This window comes from Oncorhynchus mykiss, chromosome 1 (genome assembly GCF_057628025.1).
Source record: "Oncorhynchus mykiss isolate SJ-2025 chromosome 1, ASM5762802v1, whole genome shotgun sequence".
In the NCBI taxonomy this organism is placed as follows: Eukaryota; Metazoa; Chordata; class Actinopteri; order Salmoniformes; family Salmonidae; genus Oncorhynchus; species Oncorhynchus mykiss.
In genome coordinates this window covers 60653137-60678070 of record NC_143022.1, presented here as the reverse complement: position 1 = coordinate 60678070, position 24934 = coordinate 60653137, and the positions used below count along the sequence as shown (strand labels likewise).

Sequence of the window (24934 nt, the reverse complement as noted above, 5' to 3'; positions counted from 1 at the left end):
AGGTGGAGTGCTGCAGAGATGATTGTCCTTCTGTAAGGTTCTTCTATCTCCATAGAGGAACTCTGGAGCTCTGTCAGAGTGTCCATCGGGTTCTTGGTCACCTCCCTGACCAAGGCCCTTCCCACCGATTGCTCAGTTTGGCCGTGCAGCCAGCTCTAGTGAGAGTCTTGGTGTTTCCAAACGGCTTCCATTTAAGAATGATGGAGGCCACTGTGTTCTTGGGGACCTTCAATAAGGCAGAAATGTTTTGGTACCCTTCATTTTCGACACAAGCCTGTCTTGGAGCTCTACAGACAATTCCTTTGACCTCATGGTATCACGTTTTAGGGAAGACCCAGATGCAGACAGTGTCGAAATAACAAAAGTTTATTACTGGGAACAGTGGGCCGGCAAATTGACAGGTCAGCTCCAGATCAGAGTACAAAAACTGAACAGCAGGCAGTCTCAGGGTCAGGGCAGGCAGAGATCAATAATCTAGTGGGATGTGACTAGGTACAGAATGGCAAGCAGAATGGTCAAAACCAGGAACTAGAAACAGACATGAGCAAGGGGAGAAACACTGGTAGGCTTGACAATCAAAACGAACTGGCAACAGACCACAGAGAGCACAGGTACACTGGGGATAATGGTAAAGATGTGCGACACCTGGAGGGGGGTGGAGGCAAGCACAAAGACCGGTGAAACAGATCAGGGTGTGATATCAGGACAGAGATCATCAACCTAGACAAATATTTTTTCTTCAACAAGCAGGACGCACAGGATGTACTTCAGACACCCGACAAGGCCAAAATCCCTGTCATTGGCAAGAGAAAGAGAGGCAGGTACAGAGGACACAGAGCGGGGTGCCTCTTAAGGACCTACCGACGGCGAGTGGGAAACCTGCCTCATTGGACAGTAAATTAGACTAGGTACGATCACGAATATCCTACCAACGGGACATCAAAAACTTTAACCTCTCATGTTTCACCGTATAGTGGCTAAATGACGACATGGATATTCAGCTTGTGGGATATATGCTGCACTGGCTAGATAGAACAGCACACAGGTAAGACGAGGGGGGGCAGTCTGTGCATATTTGTAAACAACATCTGGTGCACAAAATCTAGAGACTTCCTAAAAAAGTGGTCAAATGAATCAGATGCTAAACTAAAGGACTGTTTTGCTAGCACAAACTTGAATATATTCCGATGGCATTGAGGAGTACACCACATCAGTCACTGGCTTTACCAATAAGTGCATCAAGGACGTCATCCCCACAGTGACTTTACGTACATACCCCAACCAGAAGCCATGGATTACAGCCAACATTCACACTGAGCTAAAGGGTAGAGCTGCCACTTTCAAGGTGTGGGACTCTAACCCAGAAGCTTATAAGAAATCCTGCTATGCCCTCCAATGAACCATCAAAAAGGCAAAGCGCAAATACAGGACTAAGATTGAATTGTACTACACCGGTTCCAATTCTAGTCTTATGTGGCAGGGCCTACAAACCTTTACAGACTACAAAGGGAATCCCAGCCGAGAGCTGCCCAGTGACACGAGCCTACCAGACGGGCTAAATCACTTCTATGCTCGCTTCGAGGCAAGCAATACTGAGGCATGCATGAGAGCATGAGCTGTTTCAGACAACTGTGTGATCACGCTCTCCATAGCCGACGTGAGTAAGACCTTTTAAACAGGTCAACATTCATAAGGCCGCAGGGCCAGACGGATTACCAGGATGTGTGCTCCGGGCATGTGCTGACCAACTGGCAGGTGTCTTCACTGACATTTTTAACATGTCCCTGACTGAGTCTGTAAAACCAACATGCTTCAAGCAGACCACCATAGTCCCTGTGCACAAGAACACAAAGGCAACCTGCCTAAATGACTACAGACCCGTAGCACTCACGTCCTTAGCCATGAAGTGCTTTGAAAGGCTGGTAATGGCTCACATTAACACCATTATCCCAGAAACCCTAGACCCACTCCAATTTGCATACCGCCCAAACAGATCCACAGTTGATGCAATCTCTATTGCACTCCACACTTCCCTTTCCCACCTGGACAAAAGGTACACCTATGTTTGAATGCTATTCATTGACTACAGCTCAGCGTTCAACACAATAGTGCCCTCAAACCTCATCACTAAGCTAAGGATCCTGGGACTAAACACCTCCCTTTGCAACTGGTTCCTGGACTTCCTGACGGGCCGCCCCCAGGTGGTGTGGGTAGGTAGCAACAGTATGTACATAGTACATAGTTAAATTATAGTTGACTATGCATATATGATAAACAGAGAGTAAAAGCAGCGTAAAAGAGGGGTTGGCGGTTGGGGGGTGGCAGGACATAATGCAGATAGTACAGGTAGCCAATCTGCATTGTGTCCCGCCACCGCCCATCCGCCAACCCCTCTTTTACGCTGCCATATATGCATAGTCACTTTAACTATACCAACATGTACATACTGCCTCAATTAGTCCGAGTAACGGATGCCTGTATTTAGCCTCGCTACTGTTATTTTCACTGTCTTTCAACTGTTGTTTTTATTTCTTTATCTATTGTTCTCCTAATACCTAGTTTCTACTTAAAAATTGCCCTGTTGATCAGTAACCATTTCACTGTAAGGTCTATCTATACCTGTTGTTTCGGCGCACATGACAAATAAATGTTGATTTGATTTGACACCTGGCTTGGTTTCTGCTCTGACATGCACTGTCAACTGTGGAACATTATATAAAACAGTTGTGTGTGTAACAACTGCTTAACACTATGGGCTACTTTAAGCTTAAACTCTATTGGACCAGTTAGATTCGCTACTAGAGCAGTAGGGAGAAATGCAAACTGCACAACTGAATAATTTAGGAAAAGAATGCCGGCTTTGTATTTGGTAAATGCAAATTCTTACAAAAAAAAGAATCACCTTGAGTAAATATTAATATGAAATTTGTACAATGAGCTCAATATGAATTCAAAACATCAACATTACAATATACTTAGATATTGGCCATATATCCCGCCTATAGTTTACTAGGCTGCACCCAACTCTATTTTAATCTGATGGTAGCTCACATTTCAATGTGCATAGTTCAATATAAATAGAATAAACATGAATCCACAGAAAAACACAACCCAATTCACAAATACTGACTTATAAACCACTATGAGATGGAATCAAATGTGAGTGACTGTGCATATCAATAAACACTTTAAGGTACTTAAATGTGGTATTACATTATAACATTCAAAAAACCTAAACAAACAGGATCACACAATATATACCATGTGTACCTTTCATATAAACATTAATATAGCTCTTAGCTTTAATCTCTTACATGAATAAGAAAATAAAGCTGACTCAAAATGCTTTACACTAACTCAACAATAGTCTGCTGGGCAAATGGAAAGTACTAGTGCTAACACCTATACACCATTTCTTATGAAGTAATCTAAAACATAAATGTGTACCAAAAAGGATTATGATTATAGCTAATCACATTTATTAAAACAGTATTAACACTAAAATAGTTTGCCATGCATGATTAGCATGATTGAGACAAAATTACTTGACATTACCTTAGATTGTAAACTGTCATGGTCAATACATATACAGTGCCTTCGGAAAGTATTCAAACCCCTTGACTTTTTCTACATTTTGTTATGTTACAGCCTTATACTAAAATGTATTAAATAAAAACAAGTATCTATATCCACAGTAAAACGAGTCCTATATCAACATAACCTGAAAGGGCGCTCAACAAGGAAGAAGCAACTGTTCCAAAACTGCCATAAAAAAGACAGACTACGGTTTGCAACTGCACATGGGGACAAAGATTGTACTTTTTGGAGAAATGTCCTCTGGTCTGATGAAACAAAAATAGAACTGTTTGGCCATAATGACCATTGTTATGCTTGGAGGGAAAAGGGGTAGGCTTGCACTTCACAAAATAGATGGCAACATGAGGTAGGAAAATTATGTGGATATATTGAAGCAACATCTTAAGACATCAGTAAGGAAGTTAAAGCTTGGTCGCAAATTGGTCTTCCCGAATGTACAATGACCCCAAGCACACTTCCAAAGTTGCGGCAAAATGGCTTAAGGACAATAAAGTCAAGGTATTGAAGTGGCCATCACAAAGACCTGACCTCAATCCTAAAGAAAACGTGTGGGCAGAACTGAAATAGCGTGTGCGAGCAAGGAGGCCTACAATCCTGACTCAGTTACACCATCTCTGTCTGGAGGAATGGGCCAAAATTCACCCAACTTATTGTGGGAAGCTTGTGGAAGGCTACCCGAAACGTTTGACCCAAGTTAAACTATTTAACGCCAATGCTATATACTTGTATTGCTAATGCTGTATCATCAAAATAATAATACTATTGTGATTCTCAGAAATGGCTAATATATGAATGTTATCTGATGTTAGCAAGTTATTGATTTCATTAACCTTATTTCTAAGGCAACATATATTAACCTGTCTGGGGTAGGCAGGACACTTGCGTCCCACATGACCAATAGCCAGGGAAAATGCAGGGCGCCAAATTCAAATACATTTCTATAAAAATCTAACTTTCATTAAATTACACATGCAAGATAGCAAATTAAAGCTACACTCGTTGTTAATCCAGCCAATATGTCAGATTTCAAAAAGGCTTTTCGGCGAAAGTAGCATTTTTCAACTATGCAGGCGTGACAAAACGCAGAAATAAAATATAAATCATGCCTTACCTTTGCCAAGCTTCTTTTATTGGCACTCCTATATGTCCCATAAACATCACAAATGGTCCTTCTGTTCGATTATTTCCGTCGATATATATCCAAAATGTCAATTTATTTGGCACGTTTGATCCAGAAAAACACAGCTTCCAACTTACTACAAAATATGTCAAAAGTGACCTGTAAACTTTGCCAAAACATTTCAAACTACTTTTGTTATACAACTTTAGGTATTTCTAAACATACAGTGGGGCAAAAAAGTATTTAGTCAGCCACCAATTGTGCAAGTTCTCCCACTTAAATTACAGGCCTCTCTCATCTTTTTATCATAGGTAGACTTCAACTATGACAGACAAAATGAGAAGAAAAAAATCCAGAAAATCACATTGTAGGATTTTTTATTTATTTATTTGCAAATTATGGTGGAAAATAAGTATCCGCACCTCAAGGTGCGGACTCCGGCCGCAAAACCTGAACCTATAGGGGATGGTCTGGGTTGGCATCTGTCCGCGGTGGCGGCTCTGGCGCAGGACGTGGACCCCACTCCACCATAGTCTTAGTCCGCTTTAGTGTCCTCCTAGGAACGGCGACCCTTGCCGCCGACCCTGACCTGGGAACCCTAATGAATAGGCCCACAGGACTGAGGGACGCCTCTGGACTTAACAAATTCCTCCGGACTGAGGGGCAGCTCAGGACTGAGGGGTAGCTCAGGCTGGTTGATGGCTCTGGCAGCTCCTGGCTGGTTGACGGCTCTGGCAGCTCCTGGCTGGCTGACGGCTCTGGCAGCTCCTGGCTGGCTGACGGCTCCGGCAGCTCCTGGCTGACTGACGGCTCCGGCAGCTCCTGGCTGACTGGCGGCTCCGGCGGCTCCTGGCTGACTGGCGGCTCCGGCGGCTCCATGCAGACTGGCAGCTCTGGCGGCTCCATGCAGACTGGCGGCTCTGGCGGCTCCATGCTGACTGGCGGCCAGGGCAGCTCCATGCTGACTGGCGGCTCCATGCTGACTGGCGGCTCTGGCGGCTCATGACAGACTGGTGGCTCTGGCGGCTCAGGACAGTTGGGAGACTCTAGCAACCATGGACAGGCGGGAGACTCTAGCAGCTCTGGACAGGCATGGAGACTCTGTAGCCAAAGGACAGAGAGACAGCCTGGTGCGGGGGGCTACCACCGGAGGGCTGGTGCGTGGAGGTGGCACTGGATGGACCGGACCGTGAAGGCGTACTGGAGATCTTGATAGCAGGGCTGGCACCATCCGCCCTGGCTGGATCTTCACCCTAGCCCGGCAGACATGGGGAGCTGGGATGTAGCGCACCGGGCTAAGCATGCGTACTGGGGACACCGTGCGTTCCACCGCATAACAAGGTGCCTGACCAGTACAACGCCCGCCACGGTTAGCACTGCTAGGAGTACTGTAGCGCTGAGCTGGCACAGGAGGACAGTCCTGGTGCGTGAGGCTGGCACAGTCTTCACCAGACGACTAGCACGCACCTCAGGACGAGTGACGTGCATACTGCGCCAAACCAACAGCTCTCTCTCCTCACTCTCCTCCAATCTGTCCAACAACTCCTCGACAGTCTCAGACTCAACCCTCAACTTCGCCGACTGCTCCATTACCGCCCTGACCGGCTCTGGTTTCCTCCTTGGCCTCTTACAGAAAACAGGGGGAGTTGTCTCAGGTCTGACTCTTGACTCTGCCACACTCTCCCTGTGCACCCCCAATACATTTTTGGGGCTGCCTCTCGGGCTTCCAGCCACGCTGCCGCGCCAGCTCCTCGTAAATGCCGCCTCTCTGCTTTCGCTGCCTCCAACTCTGCTTTGGGGCGGTGATATTCCCCTGGCTCTGTCCAGGGTCCTTTTCCGTCCAACTCGTCCTCCCATTTCCATTCCTCCTTCTTGCGCTGCTCCTGCTGCCTGTTACCACGCTGCTTGGTCCTTTTTTGGTGGGTGGTTCTGTAACGGCTTTCTTCTGTGGATGAAGGAGAGGACCAAAGCGCTGTCTGGTGCAGACACACGAAGACAGAAGACAACTACCCACAAAAACCCAACACAAAACAGGCTACCTAAATATGGTTCCCAATCAGAGACAATTGACTAACACCTGCCTCTGATTGAGAACCATATCAGGCCAAACATAGAAACGGGAAAACTAGACACACAACATAGAATGCCTACTCAGCTCAAATACTGACCTACACTAAACAAAGAAAAAACAAAAGAACTATGGTCAGAACGTGACAGGTGGATCAGAGAATCACCAGCAGCAAGAGCGACATCATTGATGTTGGCCTGAGAATTTAACCCTTTGGCACCCCCATAGAGACTTCCAGAGGTCCAGACAACAGTCCCTCCGATTTGACACACTGAACTCTGTCTGAGAAGTAGTTGGTGAACCAGGCGAGGCAGTCATTTGAGAAACCAAGGCTGTTGAGTCTGCTGAGAAGAATATGGTGATTGACAGAGTTGAAAGCCTTGGCCAGGTCAATGAATACGGCTGCACAGTATTGTATTTTATCAATGGTGGTTACGATATCGTTTAGGACCTTGAGTGTGGCTGAGGTGCACCCATGACCAGCTCGGAAACCAGATTGCAGAGTGGAGAAGGTTCGGTGGGATTCGAAATGAAGTGATCTTCAGTGATCTTTTTGTTAACTTGGCTTTCGAATAGATAGATAAAGGTCTGTAACAGTTTGAGTCTAGAGTGTCTCCTTTGAAGAGGGGGAAGACCGCGGCAGCTTTCAAATCTTTAGGTATCTCAGATGATACGAGAGGTTGAACAGGCTAGTAATAGGGATTGCAACAATTGCGGCAGATACTTTTAGAAAGAGGGTCCAGATTGTCTAGCCCAGCTGATTTGTAGCGGTCCAGATTTTGCAGATCTTTCAGAACATCAGCTATCTGGATTTGGATGAAGGAGAAATGGGGAGGCTTGGGCAAGTTGCTGTGGGGGGTGCAGAGCTGTTGACCGGGATAGGGGTAGCCAGGTGGAAAGCATGGCCAGCCGTAGAAAAATGCTTATTGTTTCCTAGCCTCAGTGCAGTGGGCAGCTGGGAGGAGGTGCTTTACAGTGTCCCAGAACTTTTTTGAGTTTGTGCTACAGGATGCAAATTTCTGTTCGAAAAAGCTAGCCTTCGCTTTCCTAACATTCCTGAAAATGTACATATCACGGGGGCTATTCGATGCTAATGCAGTATGCCACAGGATGTTTTTGTGCTAGTCAAGTCTGGAGTGAACCAAGGGCTATATCTGTTCTTAGTTGTACATTTGTTAACGGGTCATGCTTATTTAAGATGGTGAGGAAAGCACTTTTTAAAGAATAACCAGGCATCCTCTACTGACATAATGAGGTCAATATCCTTCCAGGATACCCGGGCCAGGTTGAATAGAAAGCTTTAGTGTTTGAGGGAGCGTTTGACAGTGATGAGGGGTGGTCGTTTTTCCGCTGACCTTTTACGGACACAGGCAATGAGGCTGAGATCCTGGTTGAAGACAGCAAAGGTTTATTTAGAGGGCAGGTTAGTCAAGATGATCTTTATGAGGGTGCTGTGTTTTACGGATTTAGGGTTGTATCTGGTAGGTTCCTTGATGAATTGTGTGAGATTGAGGCATCTAGCTTCGATTGTAGGATTGCCTTAGTGTTATTCATATCCCAGTTTAGGTCACCTGACAGTACAAACTCTGAAGATAGATGGGGGGGAAATTAATTCACATATGGTGTCCAGAGCACAGCTGAGGGGGATCTATAACAAGCTGCAACAGTGAGAGACTTATTTCTGGAAAGGTGGTAAAAATGAAGAGAAATAGTAACAGTACAATATTAGAAAGTCTTAGCATGTCAGGCCAGCCTGCTCAGTTCATTGGATCCAATTGTTTAAAAAAAAATGAAAAAATGAAGAGAACTAAAAATATATATATTTGTAGTTTTCTCTTCATTTTTTCAATTAAAAAAATATATATATATTGCAAGAACAGTTCTTTATATCCATTACATGCAAGACATATTTCATGTAGTCCTCATTATATCCAGTTTTTATCCGGAGGATAGAAGGAAAAAGGAACATAAATTCTAACATCCACTAACGACTGCCTGTAAAAAAATAAGTCTTTAGCATCACACTACCCATGAAGGAATACCTAAGTTTAACTTACAATCGACCCTGACACAGCCATGGCACAATAGCCAAGAATACATGCAGTAAAACTGTAAAACCAACTCTCTCCTCACCCACCCACACACAGTTAGTTTTTATTCCAGGTTCGTTGCTCTATCATCTCGGCTGTTTTACACCTAGGCCTATATCATTTGGATCAAGAGTATAAAAGATTTCGTAAATAGCTTATATAGAATGATAAATTCGAGCCCTGAATGCTGAATGCTGACCGGCCGAGAGGCGTGGTACATCAGACCGTACACCACGGGCACGACAAAGCACCCATTTTTACTGCTCTAATTACGCCGGCAACCATATTGCCAACAATCCATTTGCCGGTGTGTATCGGAACAATAATATGTCCTTTACATTTTTGATATTGAGATGTATTTTTTAAATGTAAAATGATGATGACACCAATTATTTTAGAAACGTATAGGGCTACTCCAATAGAGAACCTAGGCAGGATTCTATAATCCTTTATCCTAGCCATACATTAGATCTATTCATATTTATTACATTTTATCTTAAAAGCTAAACATTCCAATTCCCATCTGGAGGCCACACTATATAACAGCTTTTAAGTTATAATTTACCCAACCTCTACAATTAGGCCATATCATATACAAAAATAAAAATGGTATGTCTAATGTACTACTGTGCAATCTTCAAATTAAATAAATAAACAATCAAAAAGATAAAAGGTCAGTACCTATCTTCGCCTTTCCGCTAAATCAAAACCGGATTTTAAGTCCATATCGTCCAAAGTTCCATATTGCCAAAATAAAAAATGCATAAGTTCATCATTTTGCATTACCAATAATCCAACCTTATTTTAAGTCCATATAGTCCACGGTTCCATACTGCATAAATGTTTTTTTTTAAAGTCAGTCATGCAAAAAAACAACAATGAATCCATAATTGTTCTGTGTAATGCGGTGCAAATGTGTATCGGGGACTACTTCAGCAGGAGGTAGCTATCGCTCACAGCCACAGTGGAATCTTCGAGTCCTTGAACATTTGGTTGTTTATGTACAATTTATCGACCGTTAGACGAACATTCTGCTTCTCAGTTCGGAGTCTTTTGAAAGTAGGGTACAGGGCACGTCGTGTCGTCTCTGCACTATTTCATGGGGAATAGAGAACGGGGTGTTCATTAAAGAACGGGTCATTCTTCAGTTCTCTACCCCATTGTAACAAGGCAATTTTCATTTTGTAGTGAGTTAGCATAGCTACGATCGGACGGGGCCTTCCCTCTGCACCAAAATGGTAAGCCATTTGAAAATCAATTGTATCCACCTGTTCGTTCGTCATCTTGAGATTACGTTTTCATCCTCCTTTATTCCCATTATAACCATATTATTTTTCATACTTCTGCACTTTGGATCAAGTATTTCGGCTTTCATTGTTTTATTATCATACTGTAGTGTCTCTCTTTTAGGGAGTCCATGGTGTATTTCAATATCTTATTTTCCGCTCATATTTCTTCCATCATTTTATTACTGTAATCCATTCAATTACTGTAATCCCCCTCAAATGTTATATTTAGAATTTTTGACGGCAGCTTCCCTTCAATTTCGCTCCCAGAGCTTGAGGAAAGGTCTTATCTCATTTGGTTTGATGTATCTGAATCCTTTTCGAGCATATCAAAATGCTGATCAATAAATAGTTCATGGTTCTCTATATTATCCAGAATCTTTGTTTCGCAGATATCAGCTAATCCTCAATTTTTATAATTAATTCATGGGACAAGCTGAGCCTACTATGCTGCCACCTGCCACATCATCAAGCCACAAATGAAACTAGTTCAGAGACAGGATAAGGTAAAGCAATGGTAAAAAATAATTCTTAATTTAAGGGAATGTTTCCATTTCTGTGAGAGGGGAGAGCTTGAGGGAGGGATAGAAGGAGAGGTTGATATTTTTTTGTATTGATGTTTTGCCTGTTTGATGGTTTGTCGGAGGGCATAGCGGGATTTCTCATGAGTGTCCAGGTTAGAGTCCCACTTCTTGAAAGCAGCAGCTCTACCCTTTAGCTCAGTAAGGATGTTGCCTGTAATCCATGGTTTCTGGTTGGGGTATGTATGGTCACTGTGGGGACAACGTCATCGATGCACTTATTGATGAAGTCGGGGACTGATGAGGTATATTCCTCAATGCCATTGGATGAATCTGATGTAATCTGGTTTCCGAGCTGGTCATGGGTGCACCTCAGCCATGCTCAAGGTCCTAAACGATATCATAACCGCAAACGATAAAAGACAGTACCGTGCAGCCGTCTTCATCAACCTGGCCAAGGCTTTTGACTCTGTCAATCACTGCATTCTTATTGGCAGACTCAATAGCCTTGGCTTCTCAAATGACTGCCTCGCCTGGTTCATCAACTACTTCTCAGATAGAGTTCAGTGTGTCAAATCGGAGGGGCTGTTGTCTGGACCTCTGACAGTCTCTATGGGGGTGCCACAGGGGGTGCCACGACTCTTTTCTCTGTATACATCAATGATGTCGCTCTTGCTGCTGGTGATTCTCTGATCCACCTCTACGCAGACGACACCATTCTGTATACATCTGGCCCTTCTTTGGACACTGTGTTAACAAACCTCCAAACGAGCTTAAACGCCATACAACACTCCTTCCGTGGCCTTCAACTGCTTTTAAATGCTAGTGGAACTATGTGCATGCTCTTCAAACGATTGCTGCCCACACCCTCCCCCCGACTGGCATCACTACTCTGGATGTTTCTGACCTAGAATATGTGGACAACTACAAATACCTAGGTGTCTGGTTAGACTGTAAACTCTCCTTCCAGACTCACAGCTTCCTATTTTGCAACAAAGTCTCCTTCACTCATGCTGCCGAACATACCCTCGTAACTGACTATCCTACCGATCCTTTACTTCGGCGATGTCATTTACAAAATAGCCCACAACACTCTACTCAGCAAATTGGATGCAGTCTATCACAGTGCCATCAATTTTGTCACCAAAGCCCCATATACTACCGACCACCGCGACCTGTATGCTCTCATTGGATAGCCCTCACTACATATTCGTTGACAAACCCACTGCCTCCAGGTCATCTATAAGTCTTTGCTAGGTAAAGCCCTGCCTTCTCTCAGCTCACTGGTTACCATAGCAACACCCACCCGTAGCACGTGCTCCGGCAGGTATATTTCACTGGTCATCCCCAAAGCCAACACTACATTTGGCCGCCTTTCCTTCCAGTTCTCTGCTGCCAATGACTGGAACGAATTGCAAAAATCACTGAAGCTGGAGTCTTATATCCCCCTCTCTAACATTAAGCATCAGCTGTCAGAGCAGCTTACCGATCACTGTACCTGTACACAGACAATCTGTAAACATCACACCTACCTACCTCATCCCCATATTATTAATTACTCTCTTGCGCTTTTGCACCCCAGTATCTCTACTTGCACATCATCATCTGCACAGCTATCACTCCAGTGTTAATGCTAAATTGTAATTATTTTGCTTCTATGGGCTATTTATTGTCTACCTCCCTACTCTTCTACATTTGCACACACTGTACATATATTTAAAAAAAAATTTTCTATTGTGTTATTGACTGTACATTTGTCTATATGTAACTTTGTGTTGTTTTTTTGTCGCACTGCTTTGCTTTATCTTGGCCAGGTCGCAGTTGGAAATGAGAAGTTGTTCTTAACTAGCCTACCTGGTTACGTAAAGGTGAAATAAAAAATGTTAAAATACAAATCCCGGAACATATTCCAGTCTATGCTAGCAAAACAATCCTGTAGTTTAGCATCTGCGTCATCTGACCACTTCCGTATTATGCGAGTCACTGGTACTTCCTGCTTTAGTTTTAGCTTATAAGCAGGAATCCGGACGATATAAATATAGTCCGATTTGCCAAATGGAGAACGAGGGAGAGCTTTGTACGCGTCTCTGTGTGTGGAGTAAAGGTGATCAAGAGTTTTTTTCCTCTGGTTGCACATGTGACATGCTGGTATAAATTAGGTAAACGGATGTAAGTTTTCCTGCATTAAAGTCCACGGCCACTATGAGCACCACCTTTAGATGAGCATTTTCTTATTTGCTTATGTCCTTATACAACTTGTTGAGTGCAATCTTAGTGCCAGCATCAGTTTGTGTTGGTAAATAGACAGCTACAAGGAATATAGATGAAAACTCTCTTGGTAAATCGTGTGGTCTAGAGCTTATCATTAGCTACTCTACCTCAGGTGAGCAAATCCTCGAGACCACTGTAATATAAGATTTCGCACACCAGCTGTTATTGACAAATAGACACAGACCACTACCGCTCGTCTTACCAGAGGTAGCTGTTTTGTTCTGCCGATGCACAGAAAACCTAGCCAACTGTATATCTTTGTCCTCGTTCAGCCATGACTCTGTGAAGCATAAGATATTACAGTTTTTAATGTCCCGTTGTTAGGATAGTCTCAAACAGAGCTCATCCAGTGTATTGTCCAATGATTGCACATTGGCTAATAGGACGGATGGTAGAGGCGGGTTACCCACTTTCCGACAAATTCTCACAAGGCACCCGGATCTGCTTCCCCCCTCTATCGGCGTCTCCTCTTCATGCAAATGACAAGTATTTGTGCCTGGTCCGGTAGCAGCAGTAAGTCCTTCGCGTCTGACTCGTTAAAGAAAATGTTTTAATCCAGTTTGAGTTGAGTAATCACTGTTCTAATATCCATAAGCTATTTTTGGACAGTGGCAGAAACATTATGTACAAAATAAGTTAGAAACAAAAAAACACACACAAAATAGCACAATTGGTTAGGAGCCCATCAAACGGCAACCATCCTCTCCGGCACCATTCTGCCACCCCTCCTCCCTCCTCTATATCTCACTCCACTTCTCTCACCCTGTTTTCCATCTCTCTATTATTATTTCTCTCTTACTTTTCCCTCCCTCTCCATCTTCACTTCTCTCTCTCTCTCTCTCCCCCTTTATCCCCTAACCCTTCTCTCTCACACTCTGCTTCTCCGTCCCCCCTATTTCTCTTTACCCCCCCACCTCTTTCTTTCTCCAGACCAGCCAATTAGCCCAGTGACCCGGACAATTTCTGCTCCCTCTCTGATTTGGCCCCCTTGAAATAATAAAATAAAGGAATCAGGAGGTCCTGGAGAGCACAGTAGCAGCCCCCCATTTACAGTACTCCCTTTTGTGTAATCTTTCCATTGTGGTGGCCATAGCCTAGGAGTGGATCCCAAATGGCACCCTATTCCCTTTGTAGTGCATTATAATAGTAGTAGCGTGCCATTTGTGACATATCCTATCTAATTGAGGCTCAGTGACAGCATGCAGGTATGCATGTGTGAGCCGATCGGTTCATCCTATTGTTGATTCATCCTCAGTTTTCTCCGATCACAGCCATTAAACTCTGTAACTGGTTTAACGTCACCATTGGCCTCATGTTGAAATCCTTGAGCAGTTTCCTTCCTCTTTGGCAACTGAGTTAGGAAGGACGCCTGTATCTTTTTAGTGACTGGGTGTATTTATTAATTACAAAGTATGATTAATAACTTCACCATGCTCAAAGGGGTATTCAATTTCAATTTTTTTTACCCATCTACCAATAGGTGCACTTTTTGCGAGGCATTGGAAAACCTCCCTGGTCTTTGTTGTGTAATCTGTGTTTGAAATTCATTGCTCGACTGAAGGACCTTACAGATAATTGTATAGGTGGTATACAGAGATGAGGTAGTTTTAAAATGTCAGGTTTTTATTCCAAAACATGCATCCTGTTTGCAACAATTTTATTTTACCTTTATTTAACTAGGCAAGTCAGTTAAGAACAAATTCTTATTTTCAATGATGGCCTAGGAACAGTGGGTTAACTGTCTGTTCAGGGGCAGAATGACAGATTTGTACCTTGTCAGCTTGGGGGTTTGAACTTGCAACCTTCCGGTTACTAGTCCAACGCTCTAACCACTAGGCTACCCTGCCGCCCCAAGGGTGCTAAAGTAATACTGAAAAGAAAATTGGCATAGCAATTAGCTTTTTGTACTGAATACAAAGTATTATGTTTGGGTCAACTCCAATAAAAGACATTACTGAGTAACACTCTCCATATATTCAATCATAGTGGTGGCTGCATCATGTTATGGGTATGCTTGCAATTGTTAAGGACTGGGGCAACATCTACACTGGAGTTGCTCACCAAGAAGACCATGAAAAATGGTTGTCTAGCAATGATCAACAACTAATTTGATAGAGCTTGAATATTTTTTTTTTATAATAATGGGCACATGTTGCACAACCCACATGTGGAAAGCTCTTAGAGACTTAGCCAGAAAGACTCACAGCTGTAATTGCTGCCAAAGGTGTTTCTACAAGGTATTGATTCAGGGTTGTGAATACTTATTTATATTAGATATTTCCGTATTTCATTTTCAATACATTTGCAAACATTTCTAAAAACATGTTTTCACTTTGTCATTGTGTGCAGATGGTTGACCAAAAAAAAAAGATTTTGAATTCAGGCTGTCACACAAGAAAATTTGGAATAAGTCAAGGAATACATATACCTGTATATTACTCCAGTAGTAGTGTGGGTTGGTGGTGATATGAACATCTCCCTTTTCATACTGATAAATCAGTATGGACACAGGCACAGCTTAACATGCAGTGTCTCTGAAATACTGTATGTGATGGCACACTCCAGTATGCTTTCATGTAAACTGCACATAGGTAGGAGTAATTCACATCATAGATGAACACACACACTCACACATACACACATATGTATACCTGCAGTGTATGCCTATGCCTCCAGGCACTGAAACATTTTTTCATTTACATTTCTCACACCTTTATAGGGATATTATAAGAGCCTGTAGTGCCTAACTTAATCCCACTTTCCTCCTCTCTTTCTCTCCTCTTCCATAGCCTCCAACCAGCCTCCACGCTTCCAGAACTACTTTTTCCACTCATACCTTCTCATCTATGAGAACACACCAGTTGGTGAGTCTTTCAGTGTGTGTGTGACTATATGTTGTCATTTACTGTCCACATTGTATGTCAACGTCCCAAGTTGTGGTGGAATTCAGCAGACCATCCAGTCTTCATTTGTGATTTAGAGAGATATGGAAGATCAGAGAGATATAAAACATTAAAGAGTCACTGGTTCAGGTGTGAATTACTCTGCATTAGAGAAAGAAAAGGAAGGAAAATGTGTGACAAAGACCGGAAGAACGCATATGAAGTGAGGGGTATCAGATGATAAATAGAGATGTTTTGTAGTTCAGAATCAGAATAGCCTTCTAGTCCTGGATGCTAATGCATAGTTGACTCAAAGGTTGTAGGAACCACTTCACTATCAAATGGAGTCTTCCGTTTTCACGTTTGGATGAAAAGCACATTTTCACGTTTGGATGAAAAGCATACCCAGAGTAAACTACTTGCTACTCAGTCGCAGTTGCTAAAATATGCATATTATTAGCAGTATTGGATAGAAAACTGTTTGAAAGATGTCTGTGAGTATAACAGAACTCATATGGCAGGCGAAAACCTGAGAAAAATCCAACCAGGAAGTGGGAAATCTGAGGTTTGTAGTTTTTCAACTCTTGGCCTATTGAATATACAGTGTCTATGGGGTCAAATTGCACTTCCTAAGGCTTCCACTAGATGTCAGCCGTCTTTAGAACCTTGTTGATGCTTCTATTGTGAAGGAGGGGGGAATGAGGGCTCTTTGAGTCAATGGTCTGCCAGATTGCCACGAGTTGACCATGCGCATTTACGTGATAGTTCGCTTGAGTTCCATTGCATTTCTGAAGACAAAGGAATTCTCCGGTTGGAACATTATTGAAGATTTATGATAAAAACATCCTAAAGATTGATTCTATACTTCGTTTGACATGTTTCTACGGACTGTAACGGAACTTTTTGACTTTTCGTCTGAACTAAGTGATCGCGCATTGGGATTACTGGGCTAAACGCGCAAACAAAAAGGAGGTATTTGGACATAAAGATTAACTTTATCAAACAAATCAAACATTCATTGTGGAACTGGGATTCCTGGGAGAGCATTCTGATGAAGATCATCGAAGGTAAGTGAATATTGATAATGTTAATTCTGACTTCTGTTCACTCCAACATGGCAGATATCTGTATTGCTTGATTTGGTGTCTGAGCGCCGTACTCAGATTATTGCATGGTTTGCTTTTTCTGTAAAGTGTTTTTGAAATCTCACACAGCGGTTGCATTAAGTAGAAGTATATCTCTAATTCTGTGAATAACACTTGTATCTTATATTAAAGTTTATGATGAGTATTTCTGTAAATTGATGTTGCTCTCTGCAAAATCACTGGATGTTTTGGAAGCAAATATGAAGTCCTATGAGTGTCATCTGATGAAGATCATCAAAGGTTAGTGATTCATTTTCTCTCTATTTCTGCTTTTTGTGACTCCTCTCTTTGGTTGGAAAATGGCTGTGTGTGTTTTTGTGACTAGGCTCTGACCTAACATAATCATATATTGTGCTTTGCTGTAAAGTATTTTTGAAATGGGACACGGTGGGTAGATTAACAAGTGTATCTTTCATTTGGTGTATTGCACTTGTTAATGTATGAAAGTTACATATTTCAAAAAAATATTTTTGAATTTCGTGCGATACTTTTTCAGCGGAATGTTGTCGAGTAGCCATAAGAAGTTAACCCAGTAGGACCCATAGCGGCCTCGATGGCTGTCCTTTAAATTTCTATAGCGGCCGTGAGTGGCCTTGTTTTTCTAACAATATATGTCAATAATGAATAATGTACTTGCTAACAAGCTGTTGTCATATTCGCAAGGCTGTTGTCATCAACCAGAAACCATAAACAGGGTATGTTGTCATTTATTTAAAATGATCCAAAATGGTGGCGCCAACACGGCCACAACTTTTCACTTTAGAAGAAACGGTAGCTATGTTGGTTGATAATACGGATTCGGTCACATCGTTGAGCTCTGAATGGATGATGATGATGTCAAGTTGAGTGAATTAAGTAAACAGCAGATATATGTTTGATGTTGTGAAAGCTCTTGGATTAGCAAGTACTGTCATGATCACTTGGTTGGTACAGGTGAGCACATCAGCGGTGGAGATCGAATGATTGCTCTCTCTGCCTCATATTTGTTTTGTCTCTTTTTTTTATAGATTTTATTTTATTTTTCGGTTCTGGTATAAATCCAGCCGGACACCAAAGGAAACTCAAACTAGAAGCACATAGATCATTTCAAGAAATCCATAACATGATAATTACTGCTGCTAGGCTAATTATACAATTATAAACACATTAAAACGGGCTCAAGTCAAATAGTATTTTAACAGTCCTCCCTCTGGAAAAGTGATGTACCACACCATCTGTAAAACATAATGATTTGAGCAGAGAAGAGAAAGAAAATACATGTTAATAATTTCACACCACCCTTGATGAAAATGTAATTGGGGCAAGGACCATCCATCCGATCTGTTCTATGCGATTTGGATGTTAGATCTTCTGCTGGGCTCCATGAAAATAGGACCCTTTTGGTTTCCCTCACACGTTCCCCTAGACTTCCACCATTGGCCTAAGATCATCAGAGACAACTCATTCGCTCCCTCTCCTTTATCCTCATCCTCTGGTGTCAGATTCAGACTATGAGACTTGAAAGAAGTTAATTTTGAACTGTAGCGTCCGGCAAGCCAAACTTATTAATGTGCTTTAACATTAGAGTTTTGATGGCATAGTCAAACATCAAAATCCCAAAAATGGCAAAAATTTCCCAAGCTGCATTCTCAATTATCCACATAATTTGTGCCTTAGTCCATTACCACGTGGTTACTACTGCTTCCCTAACAGATTTGGCTACCCCTTTTACACCACAACTCCAGTCACCATCATTGACATGGTGAATTTATTCACACTGCTAGTCAAAACTCATAATGAATTCAATTTGAGTGACATTCACTTCCCTTATATATGTGTCATTTACCGCCTGTGCCTTGGTGAACACTCTACAATGGTTGGAAGGTGCTGTTAACACCTGTTCACCCGTGTCTGATTCTAACACCTGCCATGACTGTCTCTCCTTGGTGAGGATCAAAGGTGCCGGATCAGCTAGGCCAATGGCTGACAGATCCTGGAGAAGTTGGCCTGGTTTTATGATTTAACGACAGGATTGTAAATACCTGGCAGAAACGTTCCCTTTGCAGTATTGAGAATGGAATGTCTGAGTGTTATCTTAAAAATGTAAGCTAAAAAATTTAACATTGGAACATAAGTTTTGAAATTGAATCATTTGGAATGGTTGGTGGGGATCCAAACAATAATCCTGTCAAAAGTTTATTATTTTGTGATATCATTAAGGATGGTATAACTAAATAACATTATAACTTTAAGAGCTTTCACAATGTATAGATCAGATTTGCATCTAGATGTTGTATAAAATAAATAATTAAGAATAAGAATAATTTTGTGAAGATAAAATGTGATTTTAGCCTTCTAAATTAGATAATTATTTTTTATATAAACTTTTTCCAAGTCAGTAACCACGCCCACGTGAGCACAGACTCTTAACGAAATTTACATGAGACCAAAACATGCCGGTTTGCTGCCGGTGTGTAAAGTGGTCCTAGCTTTACCCTGAATAATCAACCATTGAGAGCAGTCTACATCCAGCGTGAGCTTAATACATTACAAATGGTTAAATCTCTACAGACCAGACAGAGTGGAGCGGTGGCTACACGGCTGGAGATGGTTAACTTCTCTAGGATAGGGGGCAGCATTTGGAATTTTGGATGAAAATCATGCCCAAATTCAACTGCCTGCCACTCATCCCCAGAAGATAAGATATGCATATTATTAGTAGATTTGGATAGAAAACACTGAAGTTTCTAAAAGTGTTTTATCATGTCTGTGAGTATATCAGAACTTATGTAGCAGGCGAAACCCTGAGGACAAAGGATTCAGATTTTTTTTTGAGGTCACACTCTTTTCAATGGGGTTTCATTGGGAATCCGGATTTCAAAGGGACTTGCTTGCAGTTCCTACCACTTCCACTGGATGTCACCAGTCTTTAGAAATTGGTTGAGGTTTTTCCTTTGTGTAATGAAGAAGTAGCCCTGTTCAAAACGATGTGTACTGGTTGAGGTTTTTCCTTTGTGTAATGAAGAAGTAGCCCTGTTCAAAACGATGTGTACTTCATGTGTACTGTTTGTGAGAGGCGCGTGACCAGAAAGCTAGCGTCAATTTGTTTTCTTCCTGTATTGAACACAGATCATCCCGTATTTAATTTTATTGATTAGTTACTTTAAAAAATACCTAAAGTTGTATTACAAATGTAGTTTGAAATGTTTTGGCAAAGTTTACAGGTAACTTTTGAGATATTTTGGAACTGGTGTTTTTCTGGATCAAACGCGCCAAATAAATTGACATTTTGGATATATATGGACGGAATTAATAAAAAAAAAAGGACAGTTTGTGATCTTTATGGGACATATTGGAGTGCCAACATAAGAAGCTCGTCGAAGGTAGGGCATGATTTATATTTTTATTTCTGTGTTTTGTGTCGCGCCTGCAGGGTTGAAATATGTTTTCTCTCTTTTGTTTATGGAGGTGCTATCCTCAGATAATAGCATCGTTTGCTTTTGCCGAAAAGCCTTTTTGAAATCTGACATGTTAGCTTGTTTCACAACACGTGTAGCTTTAGTTAGATTTTTATAGGAATTTATTTGAATTTGGCGCTCTGCATTTTCAATGGCTTTTGGCCAGGTGGTACCGTCCCACATATCCCAGAGAGGTTAAAACTGCAAGACCAGAAAATGGTAAGACCCTCTGAAACGCTTGACGAGTGAAGAGCTAAAGACAACACCGGAACATTCAGTCTGCAGCTGTTTAAGTACAGGTAGTCTAGGAAACTCGACCAAAGACGCATGGAAGATCTCTTAAACAACCATTGGAACGTCTGAAGTATCCATTCTAGGGACAAAGTAGCCTACTACAACTAAGGACATTGTGACCTCTGGTGGACAACCAGAGACTTAAACAACCAGAGACTTAACATCAAACCACTTCCCATAGACGGATCGAGTTCAACAGAGAGACGACAAATACATCCACACGTAAATATATACATTGCAGTTATTTTTGAATGAGCGGTCGTTCACGTGCAAAGTATTCATATTCCCATGAGCACATGTATGTACAATAAGCCCACTCTGTCTCTCCTTCTCTTTCTTTCCCCCACCCCCTTTCCATGGTGTAACAAACCGTCATATCGGGTTAGTCCACTAGCAACTGTTTTCATTGCCTGAGGTTAGTAATCAATAATCTATACTGTGTGTGTGTTTATGTATTTCTGTGTGATTATTTATTTAGTTACTTAGTAAATAAATAATTAAGCCAATTTGTGTATCGCTGAATCATCACTTAGGCTAGGGTTTGTGCAGATTGTTCAGAATGAGACTGATGCGGTAATAATACATTAATAATGCATTAAGTGACTTGTCTATAGATATGAATATATCTTATAAGAGTTTATTTCGGGAGATAGTAACTCGTTAAATATGTTTTCCTGTGGTGACCCACAATGAGTTAATTGTTACATAGTTAATTGATTTGATTAAAAATAACAGTTAATGATCTCATTAACGATAGTCACGTCACGACACACCCCATAAAATTGTTTATCTGCTTCTATGCTGTTCCATTTACATTGAATAACCGTCTGTACCGAAATGCCAGTATTGTGTTCCTCTCTCATATTGGTCAATTGTACTTTTGTTAGCATATTGCTTGGTTAACATCTTAGAGTCACATTATCCCAGCGCAGGTGTGAGAAGATTTCCCCCCAAGAGAGTCTGTCGCTTTCTATCTTTAACTTGATACAATATCGGCATTTGGTGAACAAACATTATTTTAATCAACTCTACTCAGCCCTGAACTACTCTCAGATAGCTGAACTTCTGTGACTAAGGTGGGGTTCCTACACCCCTCCCTCTGGGAGGACGTGAAAGGATATGGTTTCGAGAGTGTAGTTTCTTCCACACAGGGGCGGTGTTGGCACAGGCAGGATTGACAATCTCATTGTGTTCATCAGACGAAGTGCCGTTCTGTTCTCTCCAGATCCCTTCCTGCAACACAATTTCTCCCCCGAGGCACAACTCACCCTCAGATTTCAGGTTTGGTTATCTCCCTCAACAACCGACACAACATGCCCTTGGTGATTAATGATTTGCTCTGCCCCTGTGACATTAACATCACTTCTCACCTAATTCACCCTCTCATCTGTCCGCTCACCTATTCATTGTACTGGCATTGAAATGTTGTCATTATCTTTGTTCCCATAGATCACTAATGCTAGTGCTAGGAATACAGTTGTGAGTACACCGATGGATGCTGTTATGACAACACTTTTCTTAACATAACTCCTACTCTCCAGACTCCTTTTCTCCAGCACCTCTGCTAGGAGCACTTCTTCCAGCTTAGCTATCCGAATCCCGTTTCACATGAGAAGTATGGACCCACTGAGGAGAGGTTGCGGTGAGGAGTACAGTGTGGGGCCTGGACCAGCGTTGTCCGAACACTCTGGCTTGGTAGAACTTGATGTACACTTGTTCCCTCTGACTCAGCCTGTGCTCGCGGTCATCTCCTGGGGTCCGTTCCTTTTGTGCTACTTTTAACTGTAGTACACACATTGCAAGGCATGGGTCATTTCACATTGATTTACCCATCGTGGAATCACCTCCCTTAGGAGGCACGGTGGGTGCACACACAACACATTGTTTAAACCTGTCCTGGCCCAACACTCCCCGCCGCCAACATGTGGTCTTGAACTGAGTGTACATGTTCACTGCTGATTGGTAGGTCGGTCTCTCAAACTGAGAATCCCAGCTTTAGTACAGTGCCTTGCGAAAGTATTCGGCCCCCTTGAACTTTGCGACCTTTTGCCACATTTCAGGCTTCAAACATAAAGATATAAAACTGTATTTTTTTGTGAAGAATCAACAACAAGTTGGACACAATCATGAAGTGGAACGATATTTCAAACTTTTTTAACAAATCAAAAACTGAAAAATTGGGCGTGCAAAATTATTCAGCCCCCTTAAGTTAATACTTTGTAGCGCCACCTTTTGCTGCGATTACAGCTGTAAGTCGCTTGGGGTATGTCTCTATCAGTTTTGCACATCGAGAGACTGAAATCTTTTCCCATTCCTCCTTGCAAAACAGCTCGAGCTCAGTGAGGTTGGATGGAGAGCTTTGTGAACAGCAGTTTTCAGTTCTTTCCACAGATTCAATTGGATTCAGGTCTGGACTTTGACTTGGCCATTCGAACACCTTGGATATGTTTATTTTTGAACCATTCCGTTGTATATTTTGCTTTGTTTTGGATCATTGTCTTGTTGGAATACAAATCTCCATCCCAGTCTCATGTCTTTTGCAGACTCCATCAGGTTTTCTTCCAGAATGGTCCTGTATTTGGCTCCATCCATCTTCCCATCAATTTTATCCATCTTCCCTGTCCCTGCTGAAGAAAAGCAGGCCCAAACCATGATGCTGCCACCACCATGTTTGACAGTGGGGATGGTGTGTTCAGCTGTGTTGCTTTTACGCCAAACATAACGTTTTGCATTGTTGCCAAAAAGTTCAATTTTGGTTTCATCTGACCAGAGCACCTTCTTCCACATGTTTGGTGTGTCTCCCAGGTGGCTTGTGGCAAACTTTAAACAACACTTTTTATGAATATCTTTAAGAAATGGCTTTCTTCTTGCCACTCTTCCATAAAGGCCAGATTTGTGCAATATACGACTGTTGTCCTATGGACAGAGTCTCCCACCTCAGCAGTAGATCTCTGCAGTTCATCCAGAGTGATCATGGGCCTCTTGGCTGCATCTCTGATCAGTCTTCTCCTTGTATGAGCTGAAAGTTTAGAGGGACGGCCAGGTCTTGGTAGATTTGCAGTGGTCTGATACTCCTTCCATTTCAATATTATCGCTTGCACAGTGAAATTGCGGTCTACTCATTCCATTTCAATATTATCGCTTGCACAGTGCTCCTTGGGATGTTTAAAGCTTGGGAAATCTTTTTGTATCCAAATCCGGCTTTAAACTTATTCACAACAGTATCTCGGACCTGCCTGGTGTGTTCCTTGTTCTTCATGATGCTCTCTGCGCTTTTAACGGACCTCTGAGACTATCACAGGGCAGGTGCATTTATACGGAGACTTGATTACACACAGGTGGATTGTATTTATCATCATTAGTCATTTAGGTCAACATTGGATCATTCAGAGATCCTCACTGAACTTCTGGAGAGAGTTTGCTGGACTGAAAGTAAAGGGGCTGAATAATTTAGCACGCCCAATTTTTAAGTTTTTGATTTGTTAAAAAGGTTTGAAATATCCAATAAATGTCGTTCCACTTCATGATTGTGTCCCACTTGTTGTTGATTCTTCACAAAAAAATACAGTTTTATATCTTTATGTTTGAAGCCTGAAATGTGGCAAAAGGTCGCAAAGTTCAAGGGGGCCGAATACTTTCGCAAGGCACTGTATTAATACAATCTACATGCGGTTCGGTAGCATCTTCTATTTTAGATCGTGCCGCCACTCCGGCTGCTTGGCGATTTCCTACTGTTATCTTTATCAGTACGATTGGTGTGAGCTTCACATTTTACCATAGCATATTTACTGGGTAATAGACACACTTCTTGTATTGCCTTTACGTCATGTCCATATTTGATTGGTGTTCCTGTCACCGTTAGCATGCCCCTTTGTGACTAGAGAGTCTCAAAATCTTGAGAGTCCGTGTATATTGTAACATTCTCCCCTGCTGACAACTGAAATTGGACCTATTGTCAATGGCATGGGTAGTTGAATAGCTTTTGATTCTGTCCCTGTTACTCCGCTGAAGATAATGATTTTTCCTGTTGTAAATTTTGCCAATTTTTCATCGAAATTAATCAGTGATATTTCAGTGCCGGTGTCTACTAGGAAGTTGTGTGAGACGTGGCTTCCCACGTCTTCTTCCACGTAGAAACCGTCATCTTTCCGAACCACGAGCGACCACACAGAGGCCAAACACCCCTATGCGTTAACCCCAACTCCGGGCCACTTTCAGTATGT

At 42.1% G+C, this 24934-nt stretch overlaps 1 protein-coding gene across 1 annotated transcript in view; it reads left to right on the top strand.

Moving 5' to 3' along the window:
• cdh23 (cadherin-related 23) overlaps positions 1–24934 on the top strand; it is a 646476-nt gene that overhangs the window by 49075 nt on the left and 572467 nt on the right. The window contains exon 3 of the mRNA XM_090235114.1: positions 15743–15817. Coding sequence (XP_090091240.1) covers positions 15743–15817 — 75 coding nt within the window. The remainder of the gene's footprint in view (positions 1–15742; positions 15818–24934) is intronic.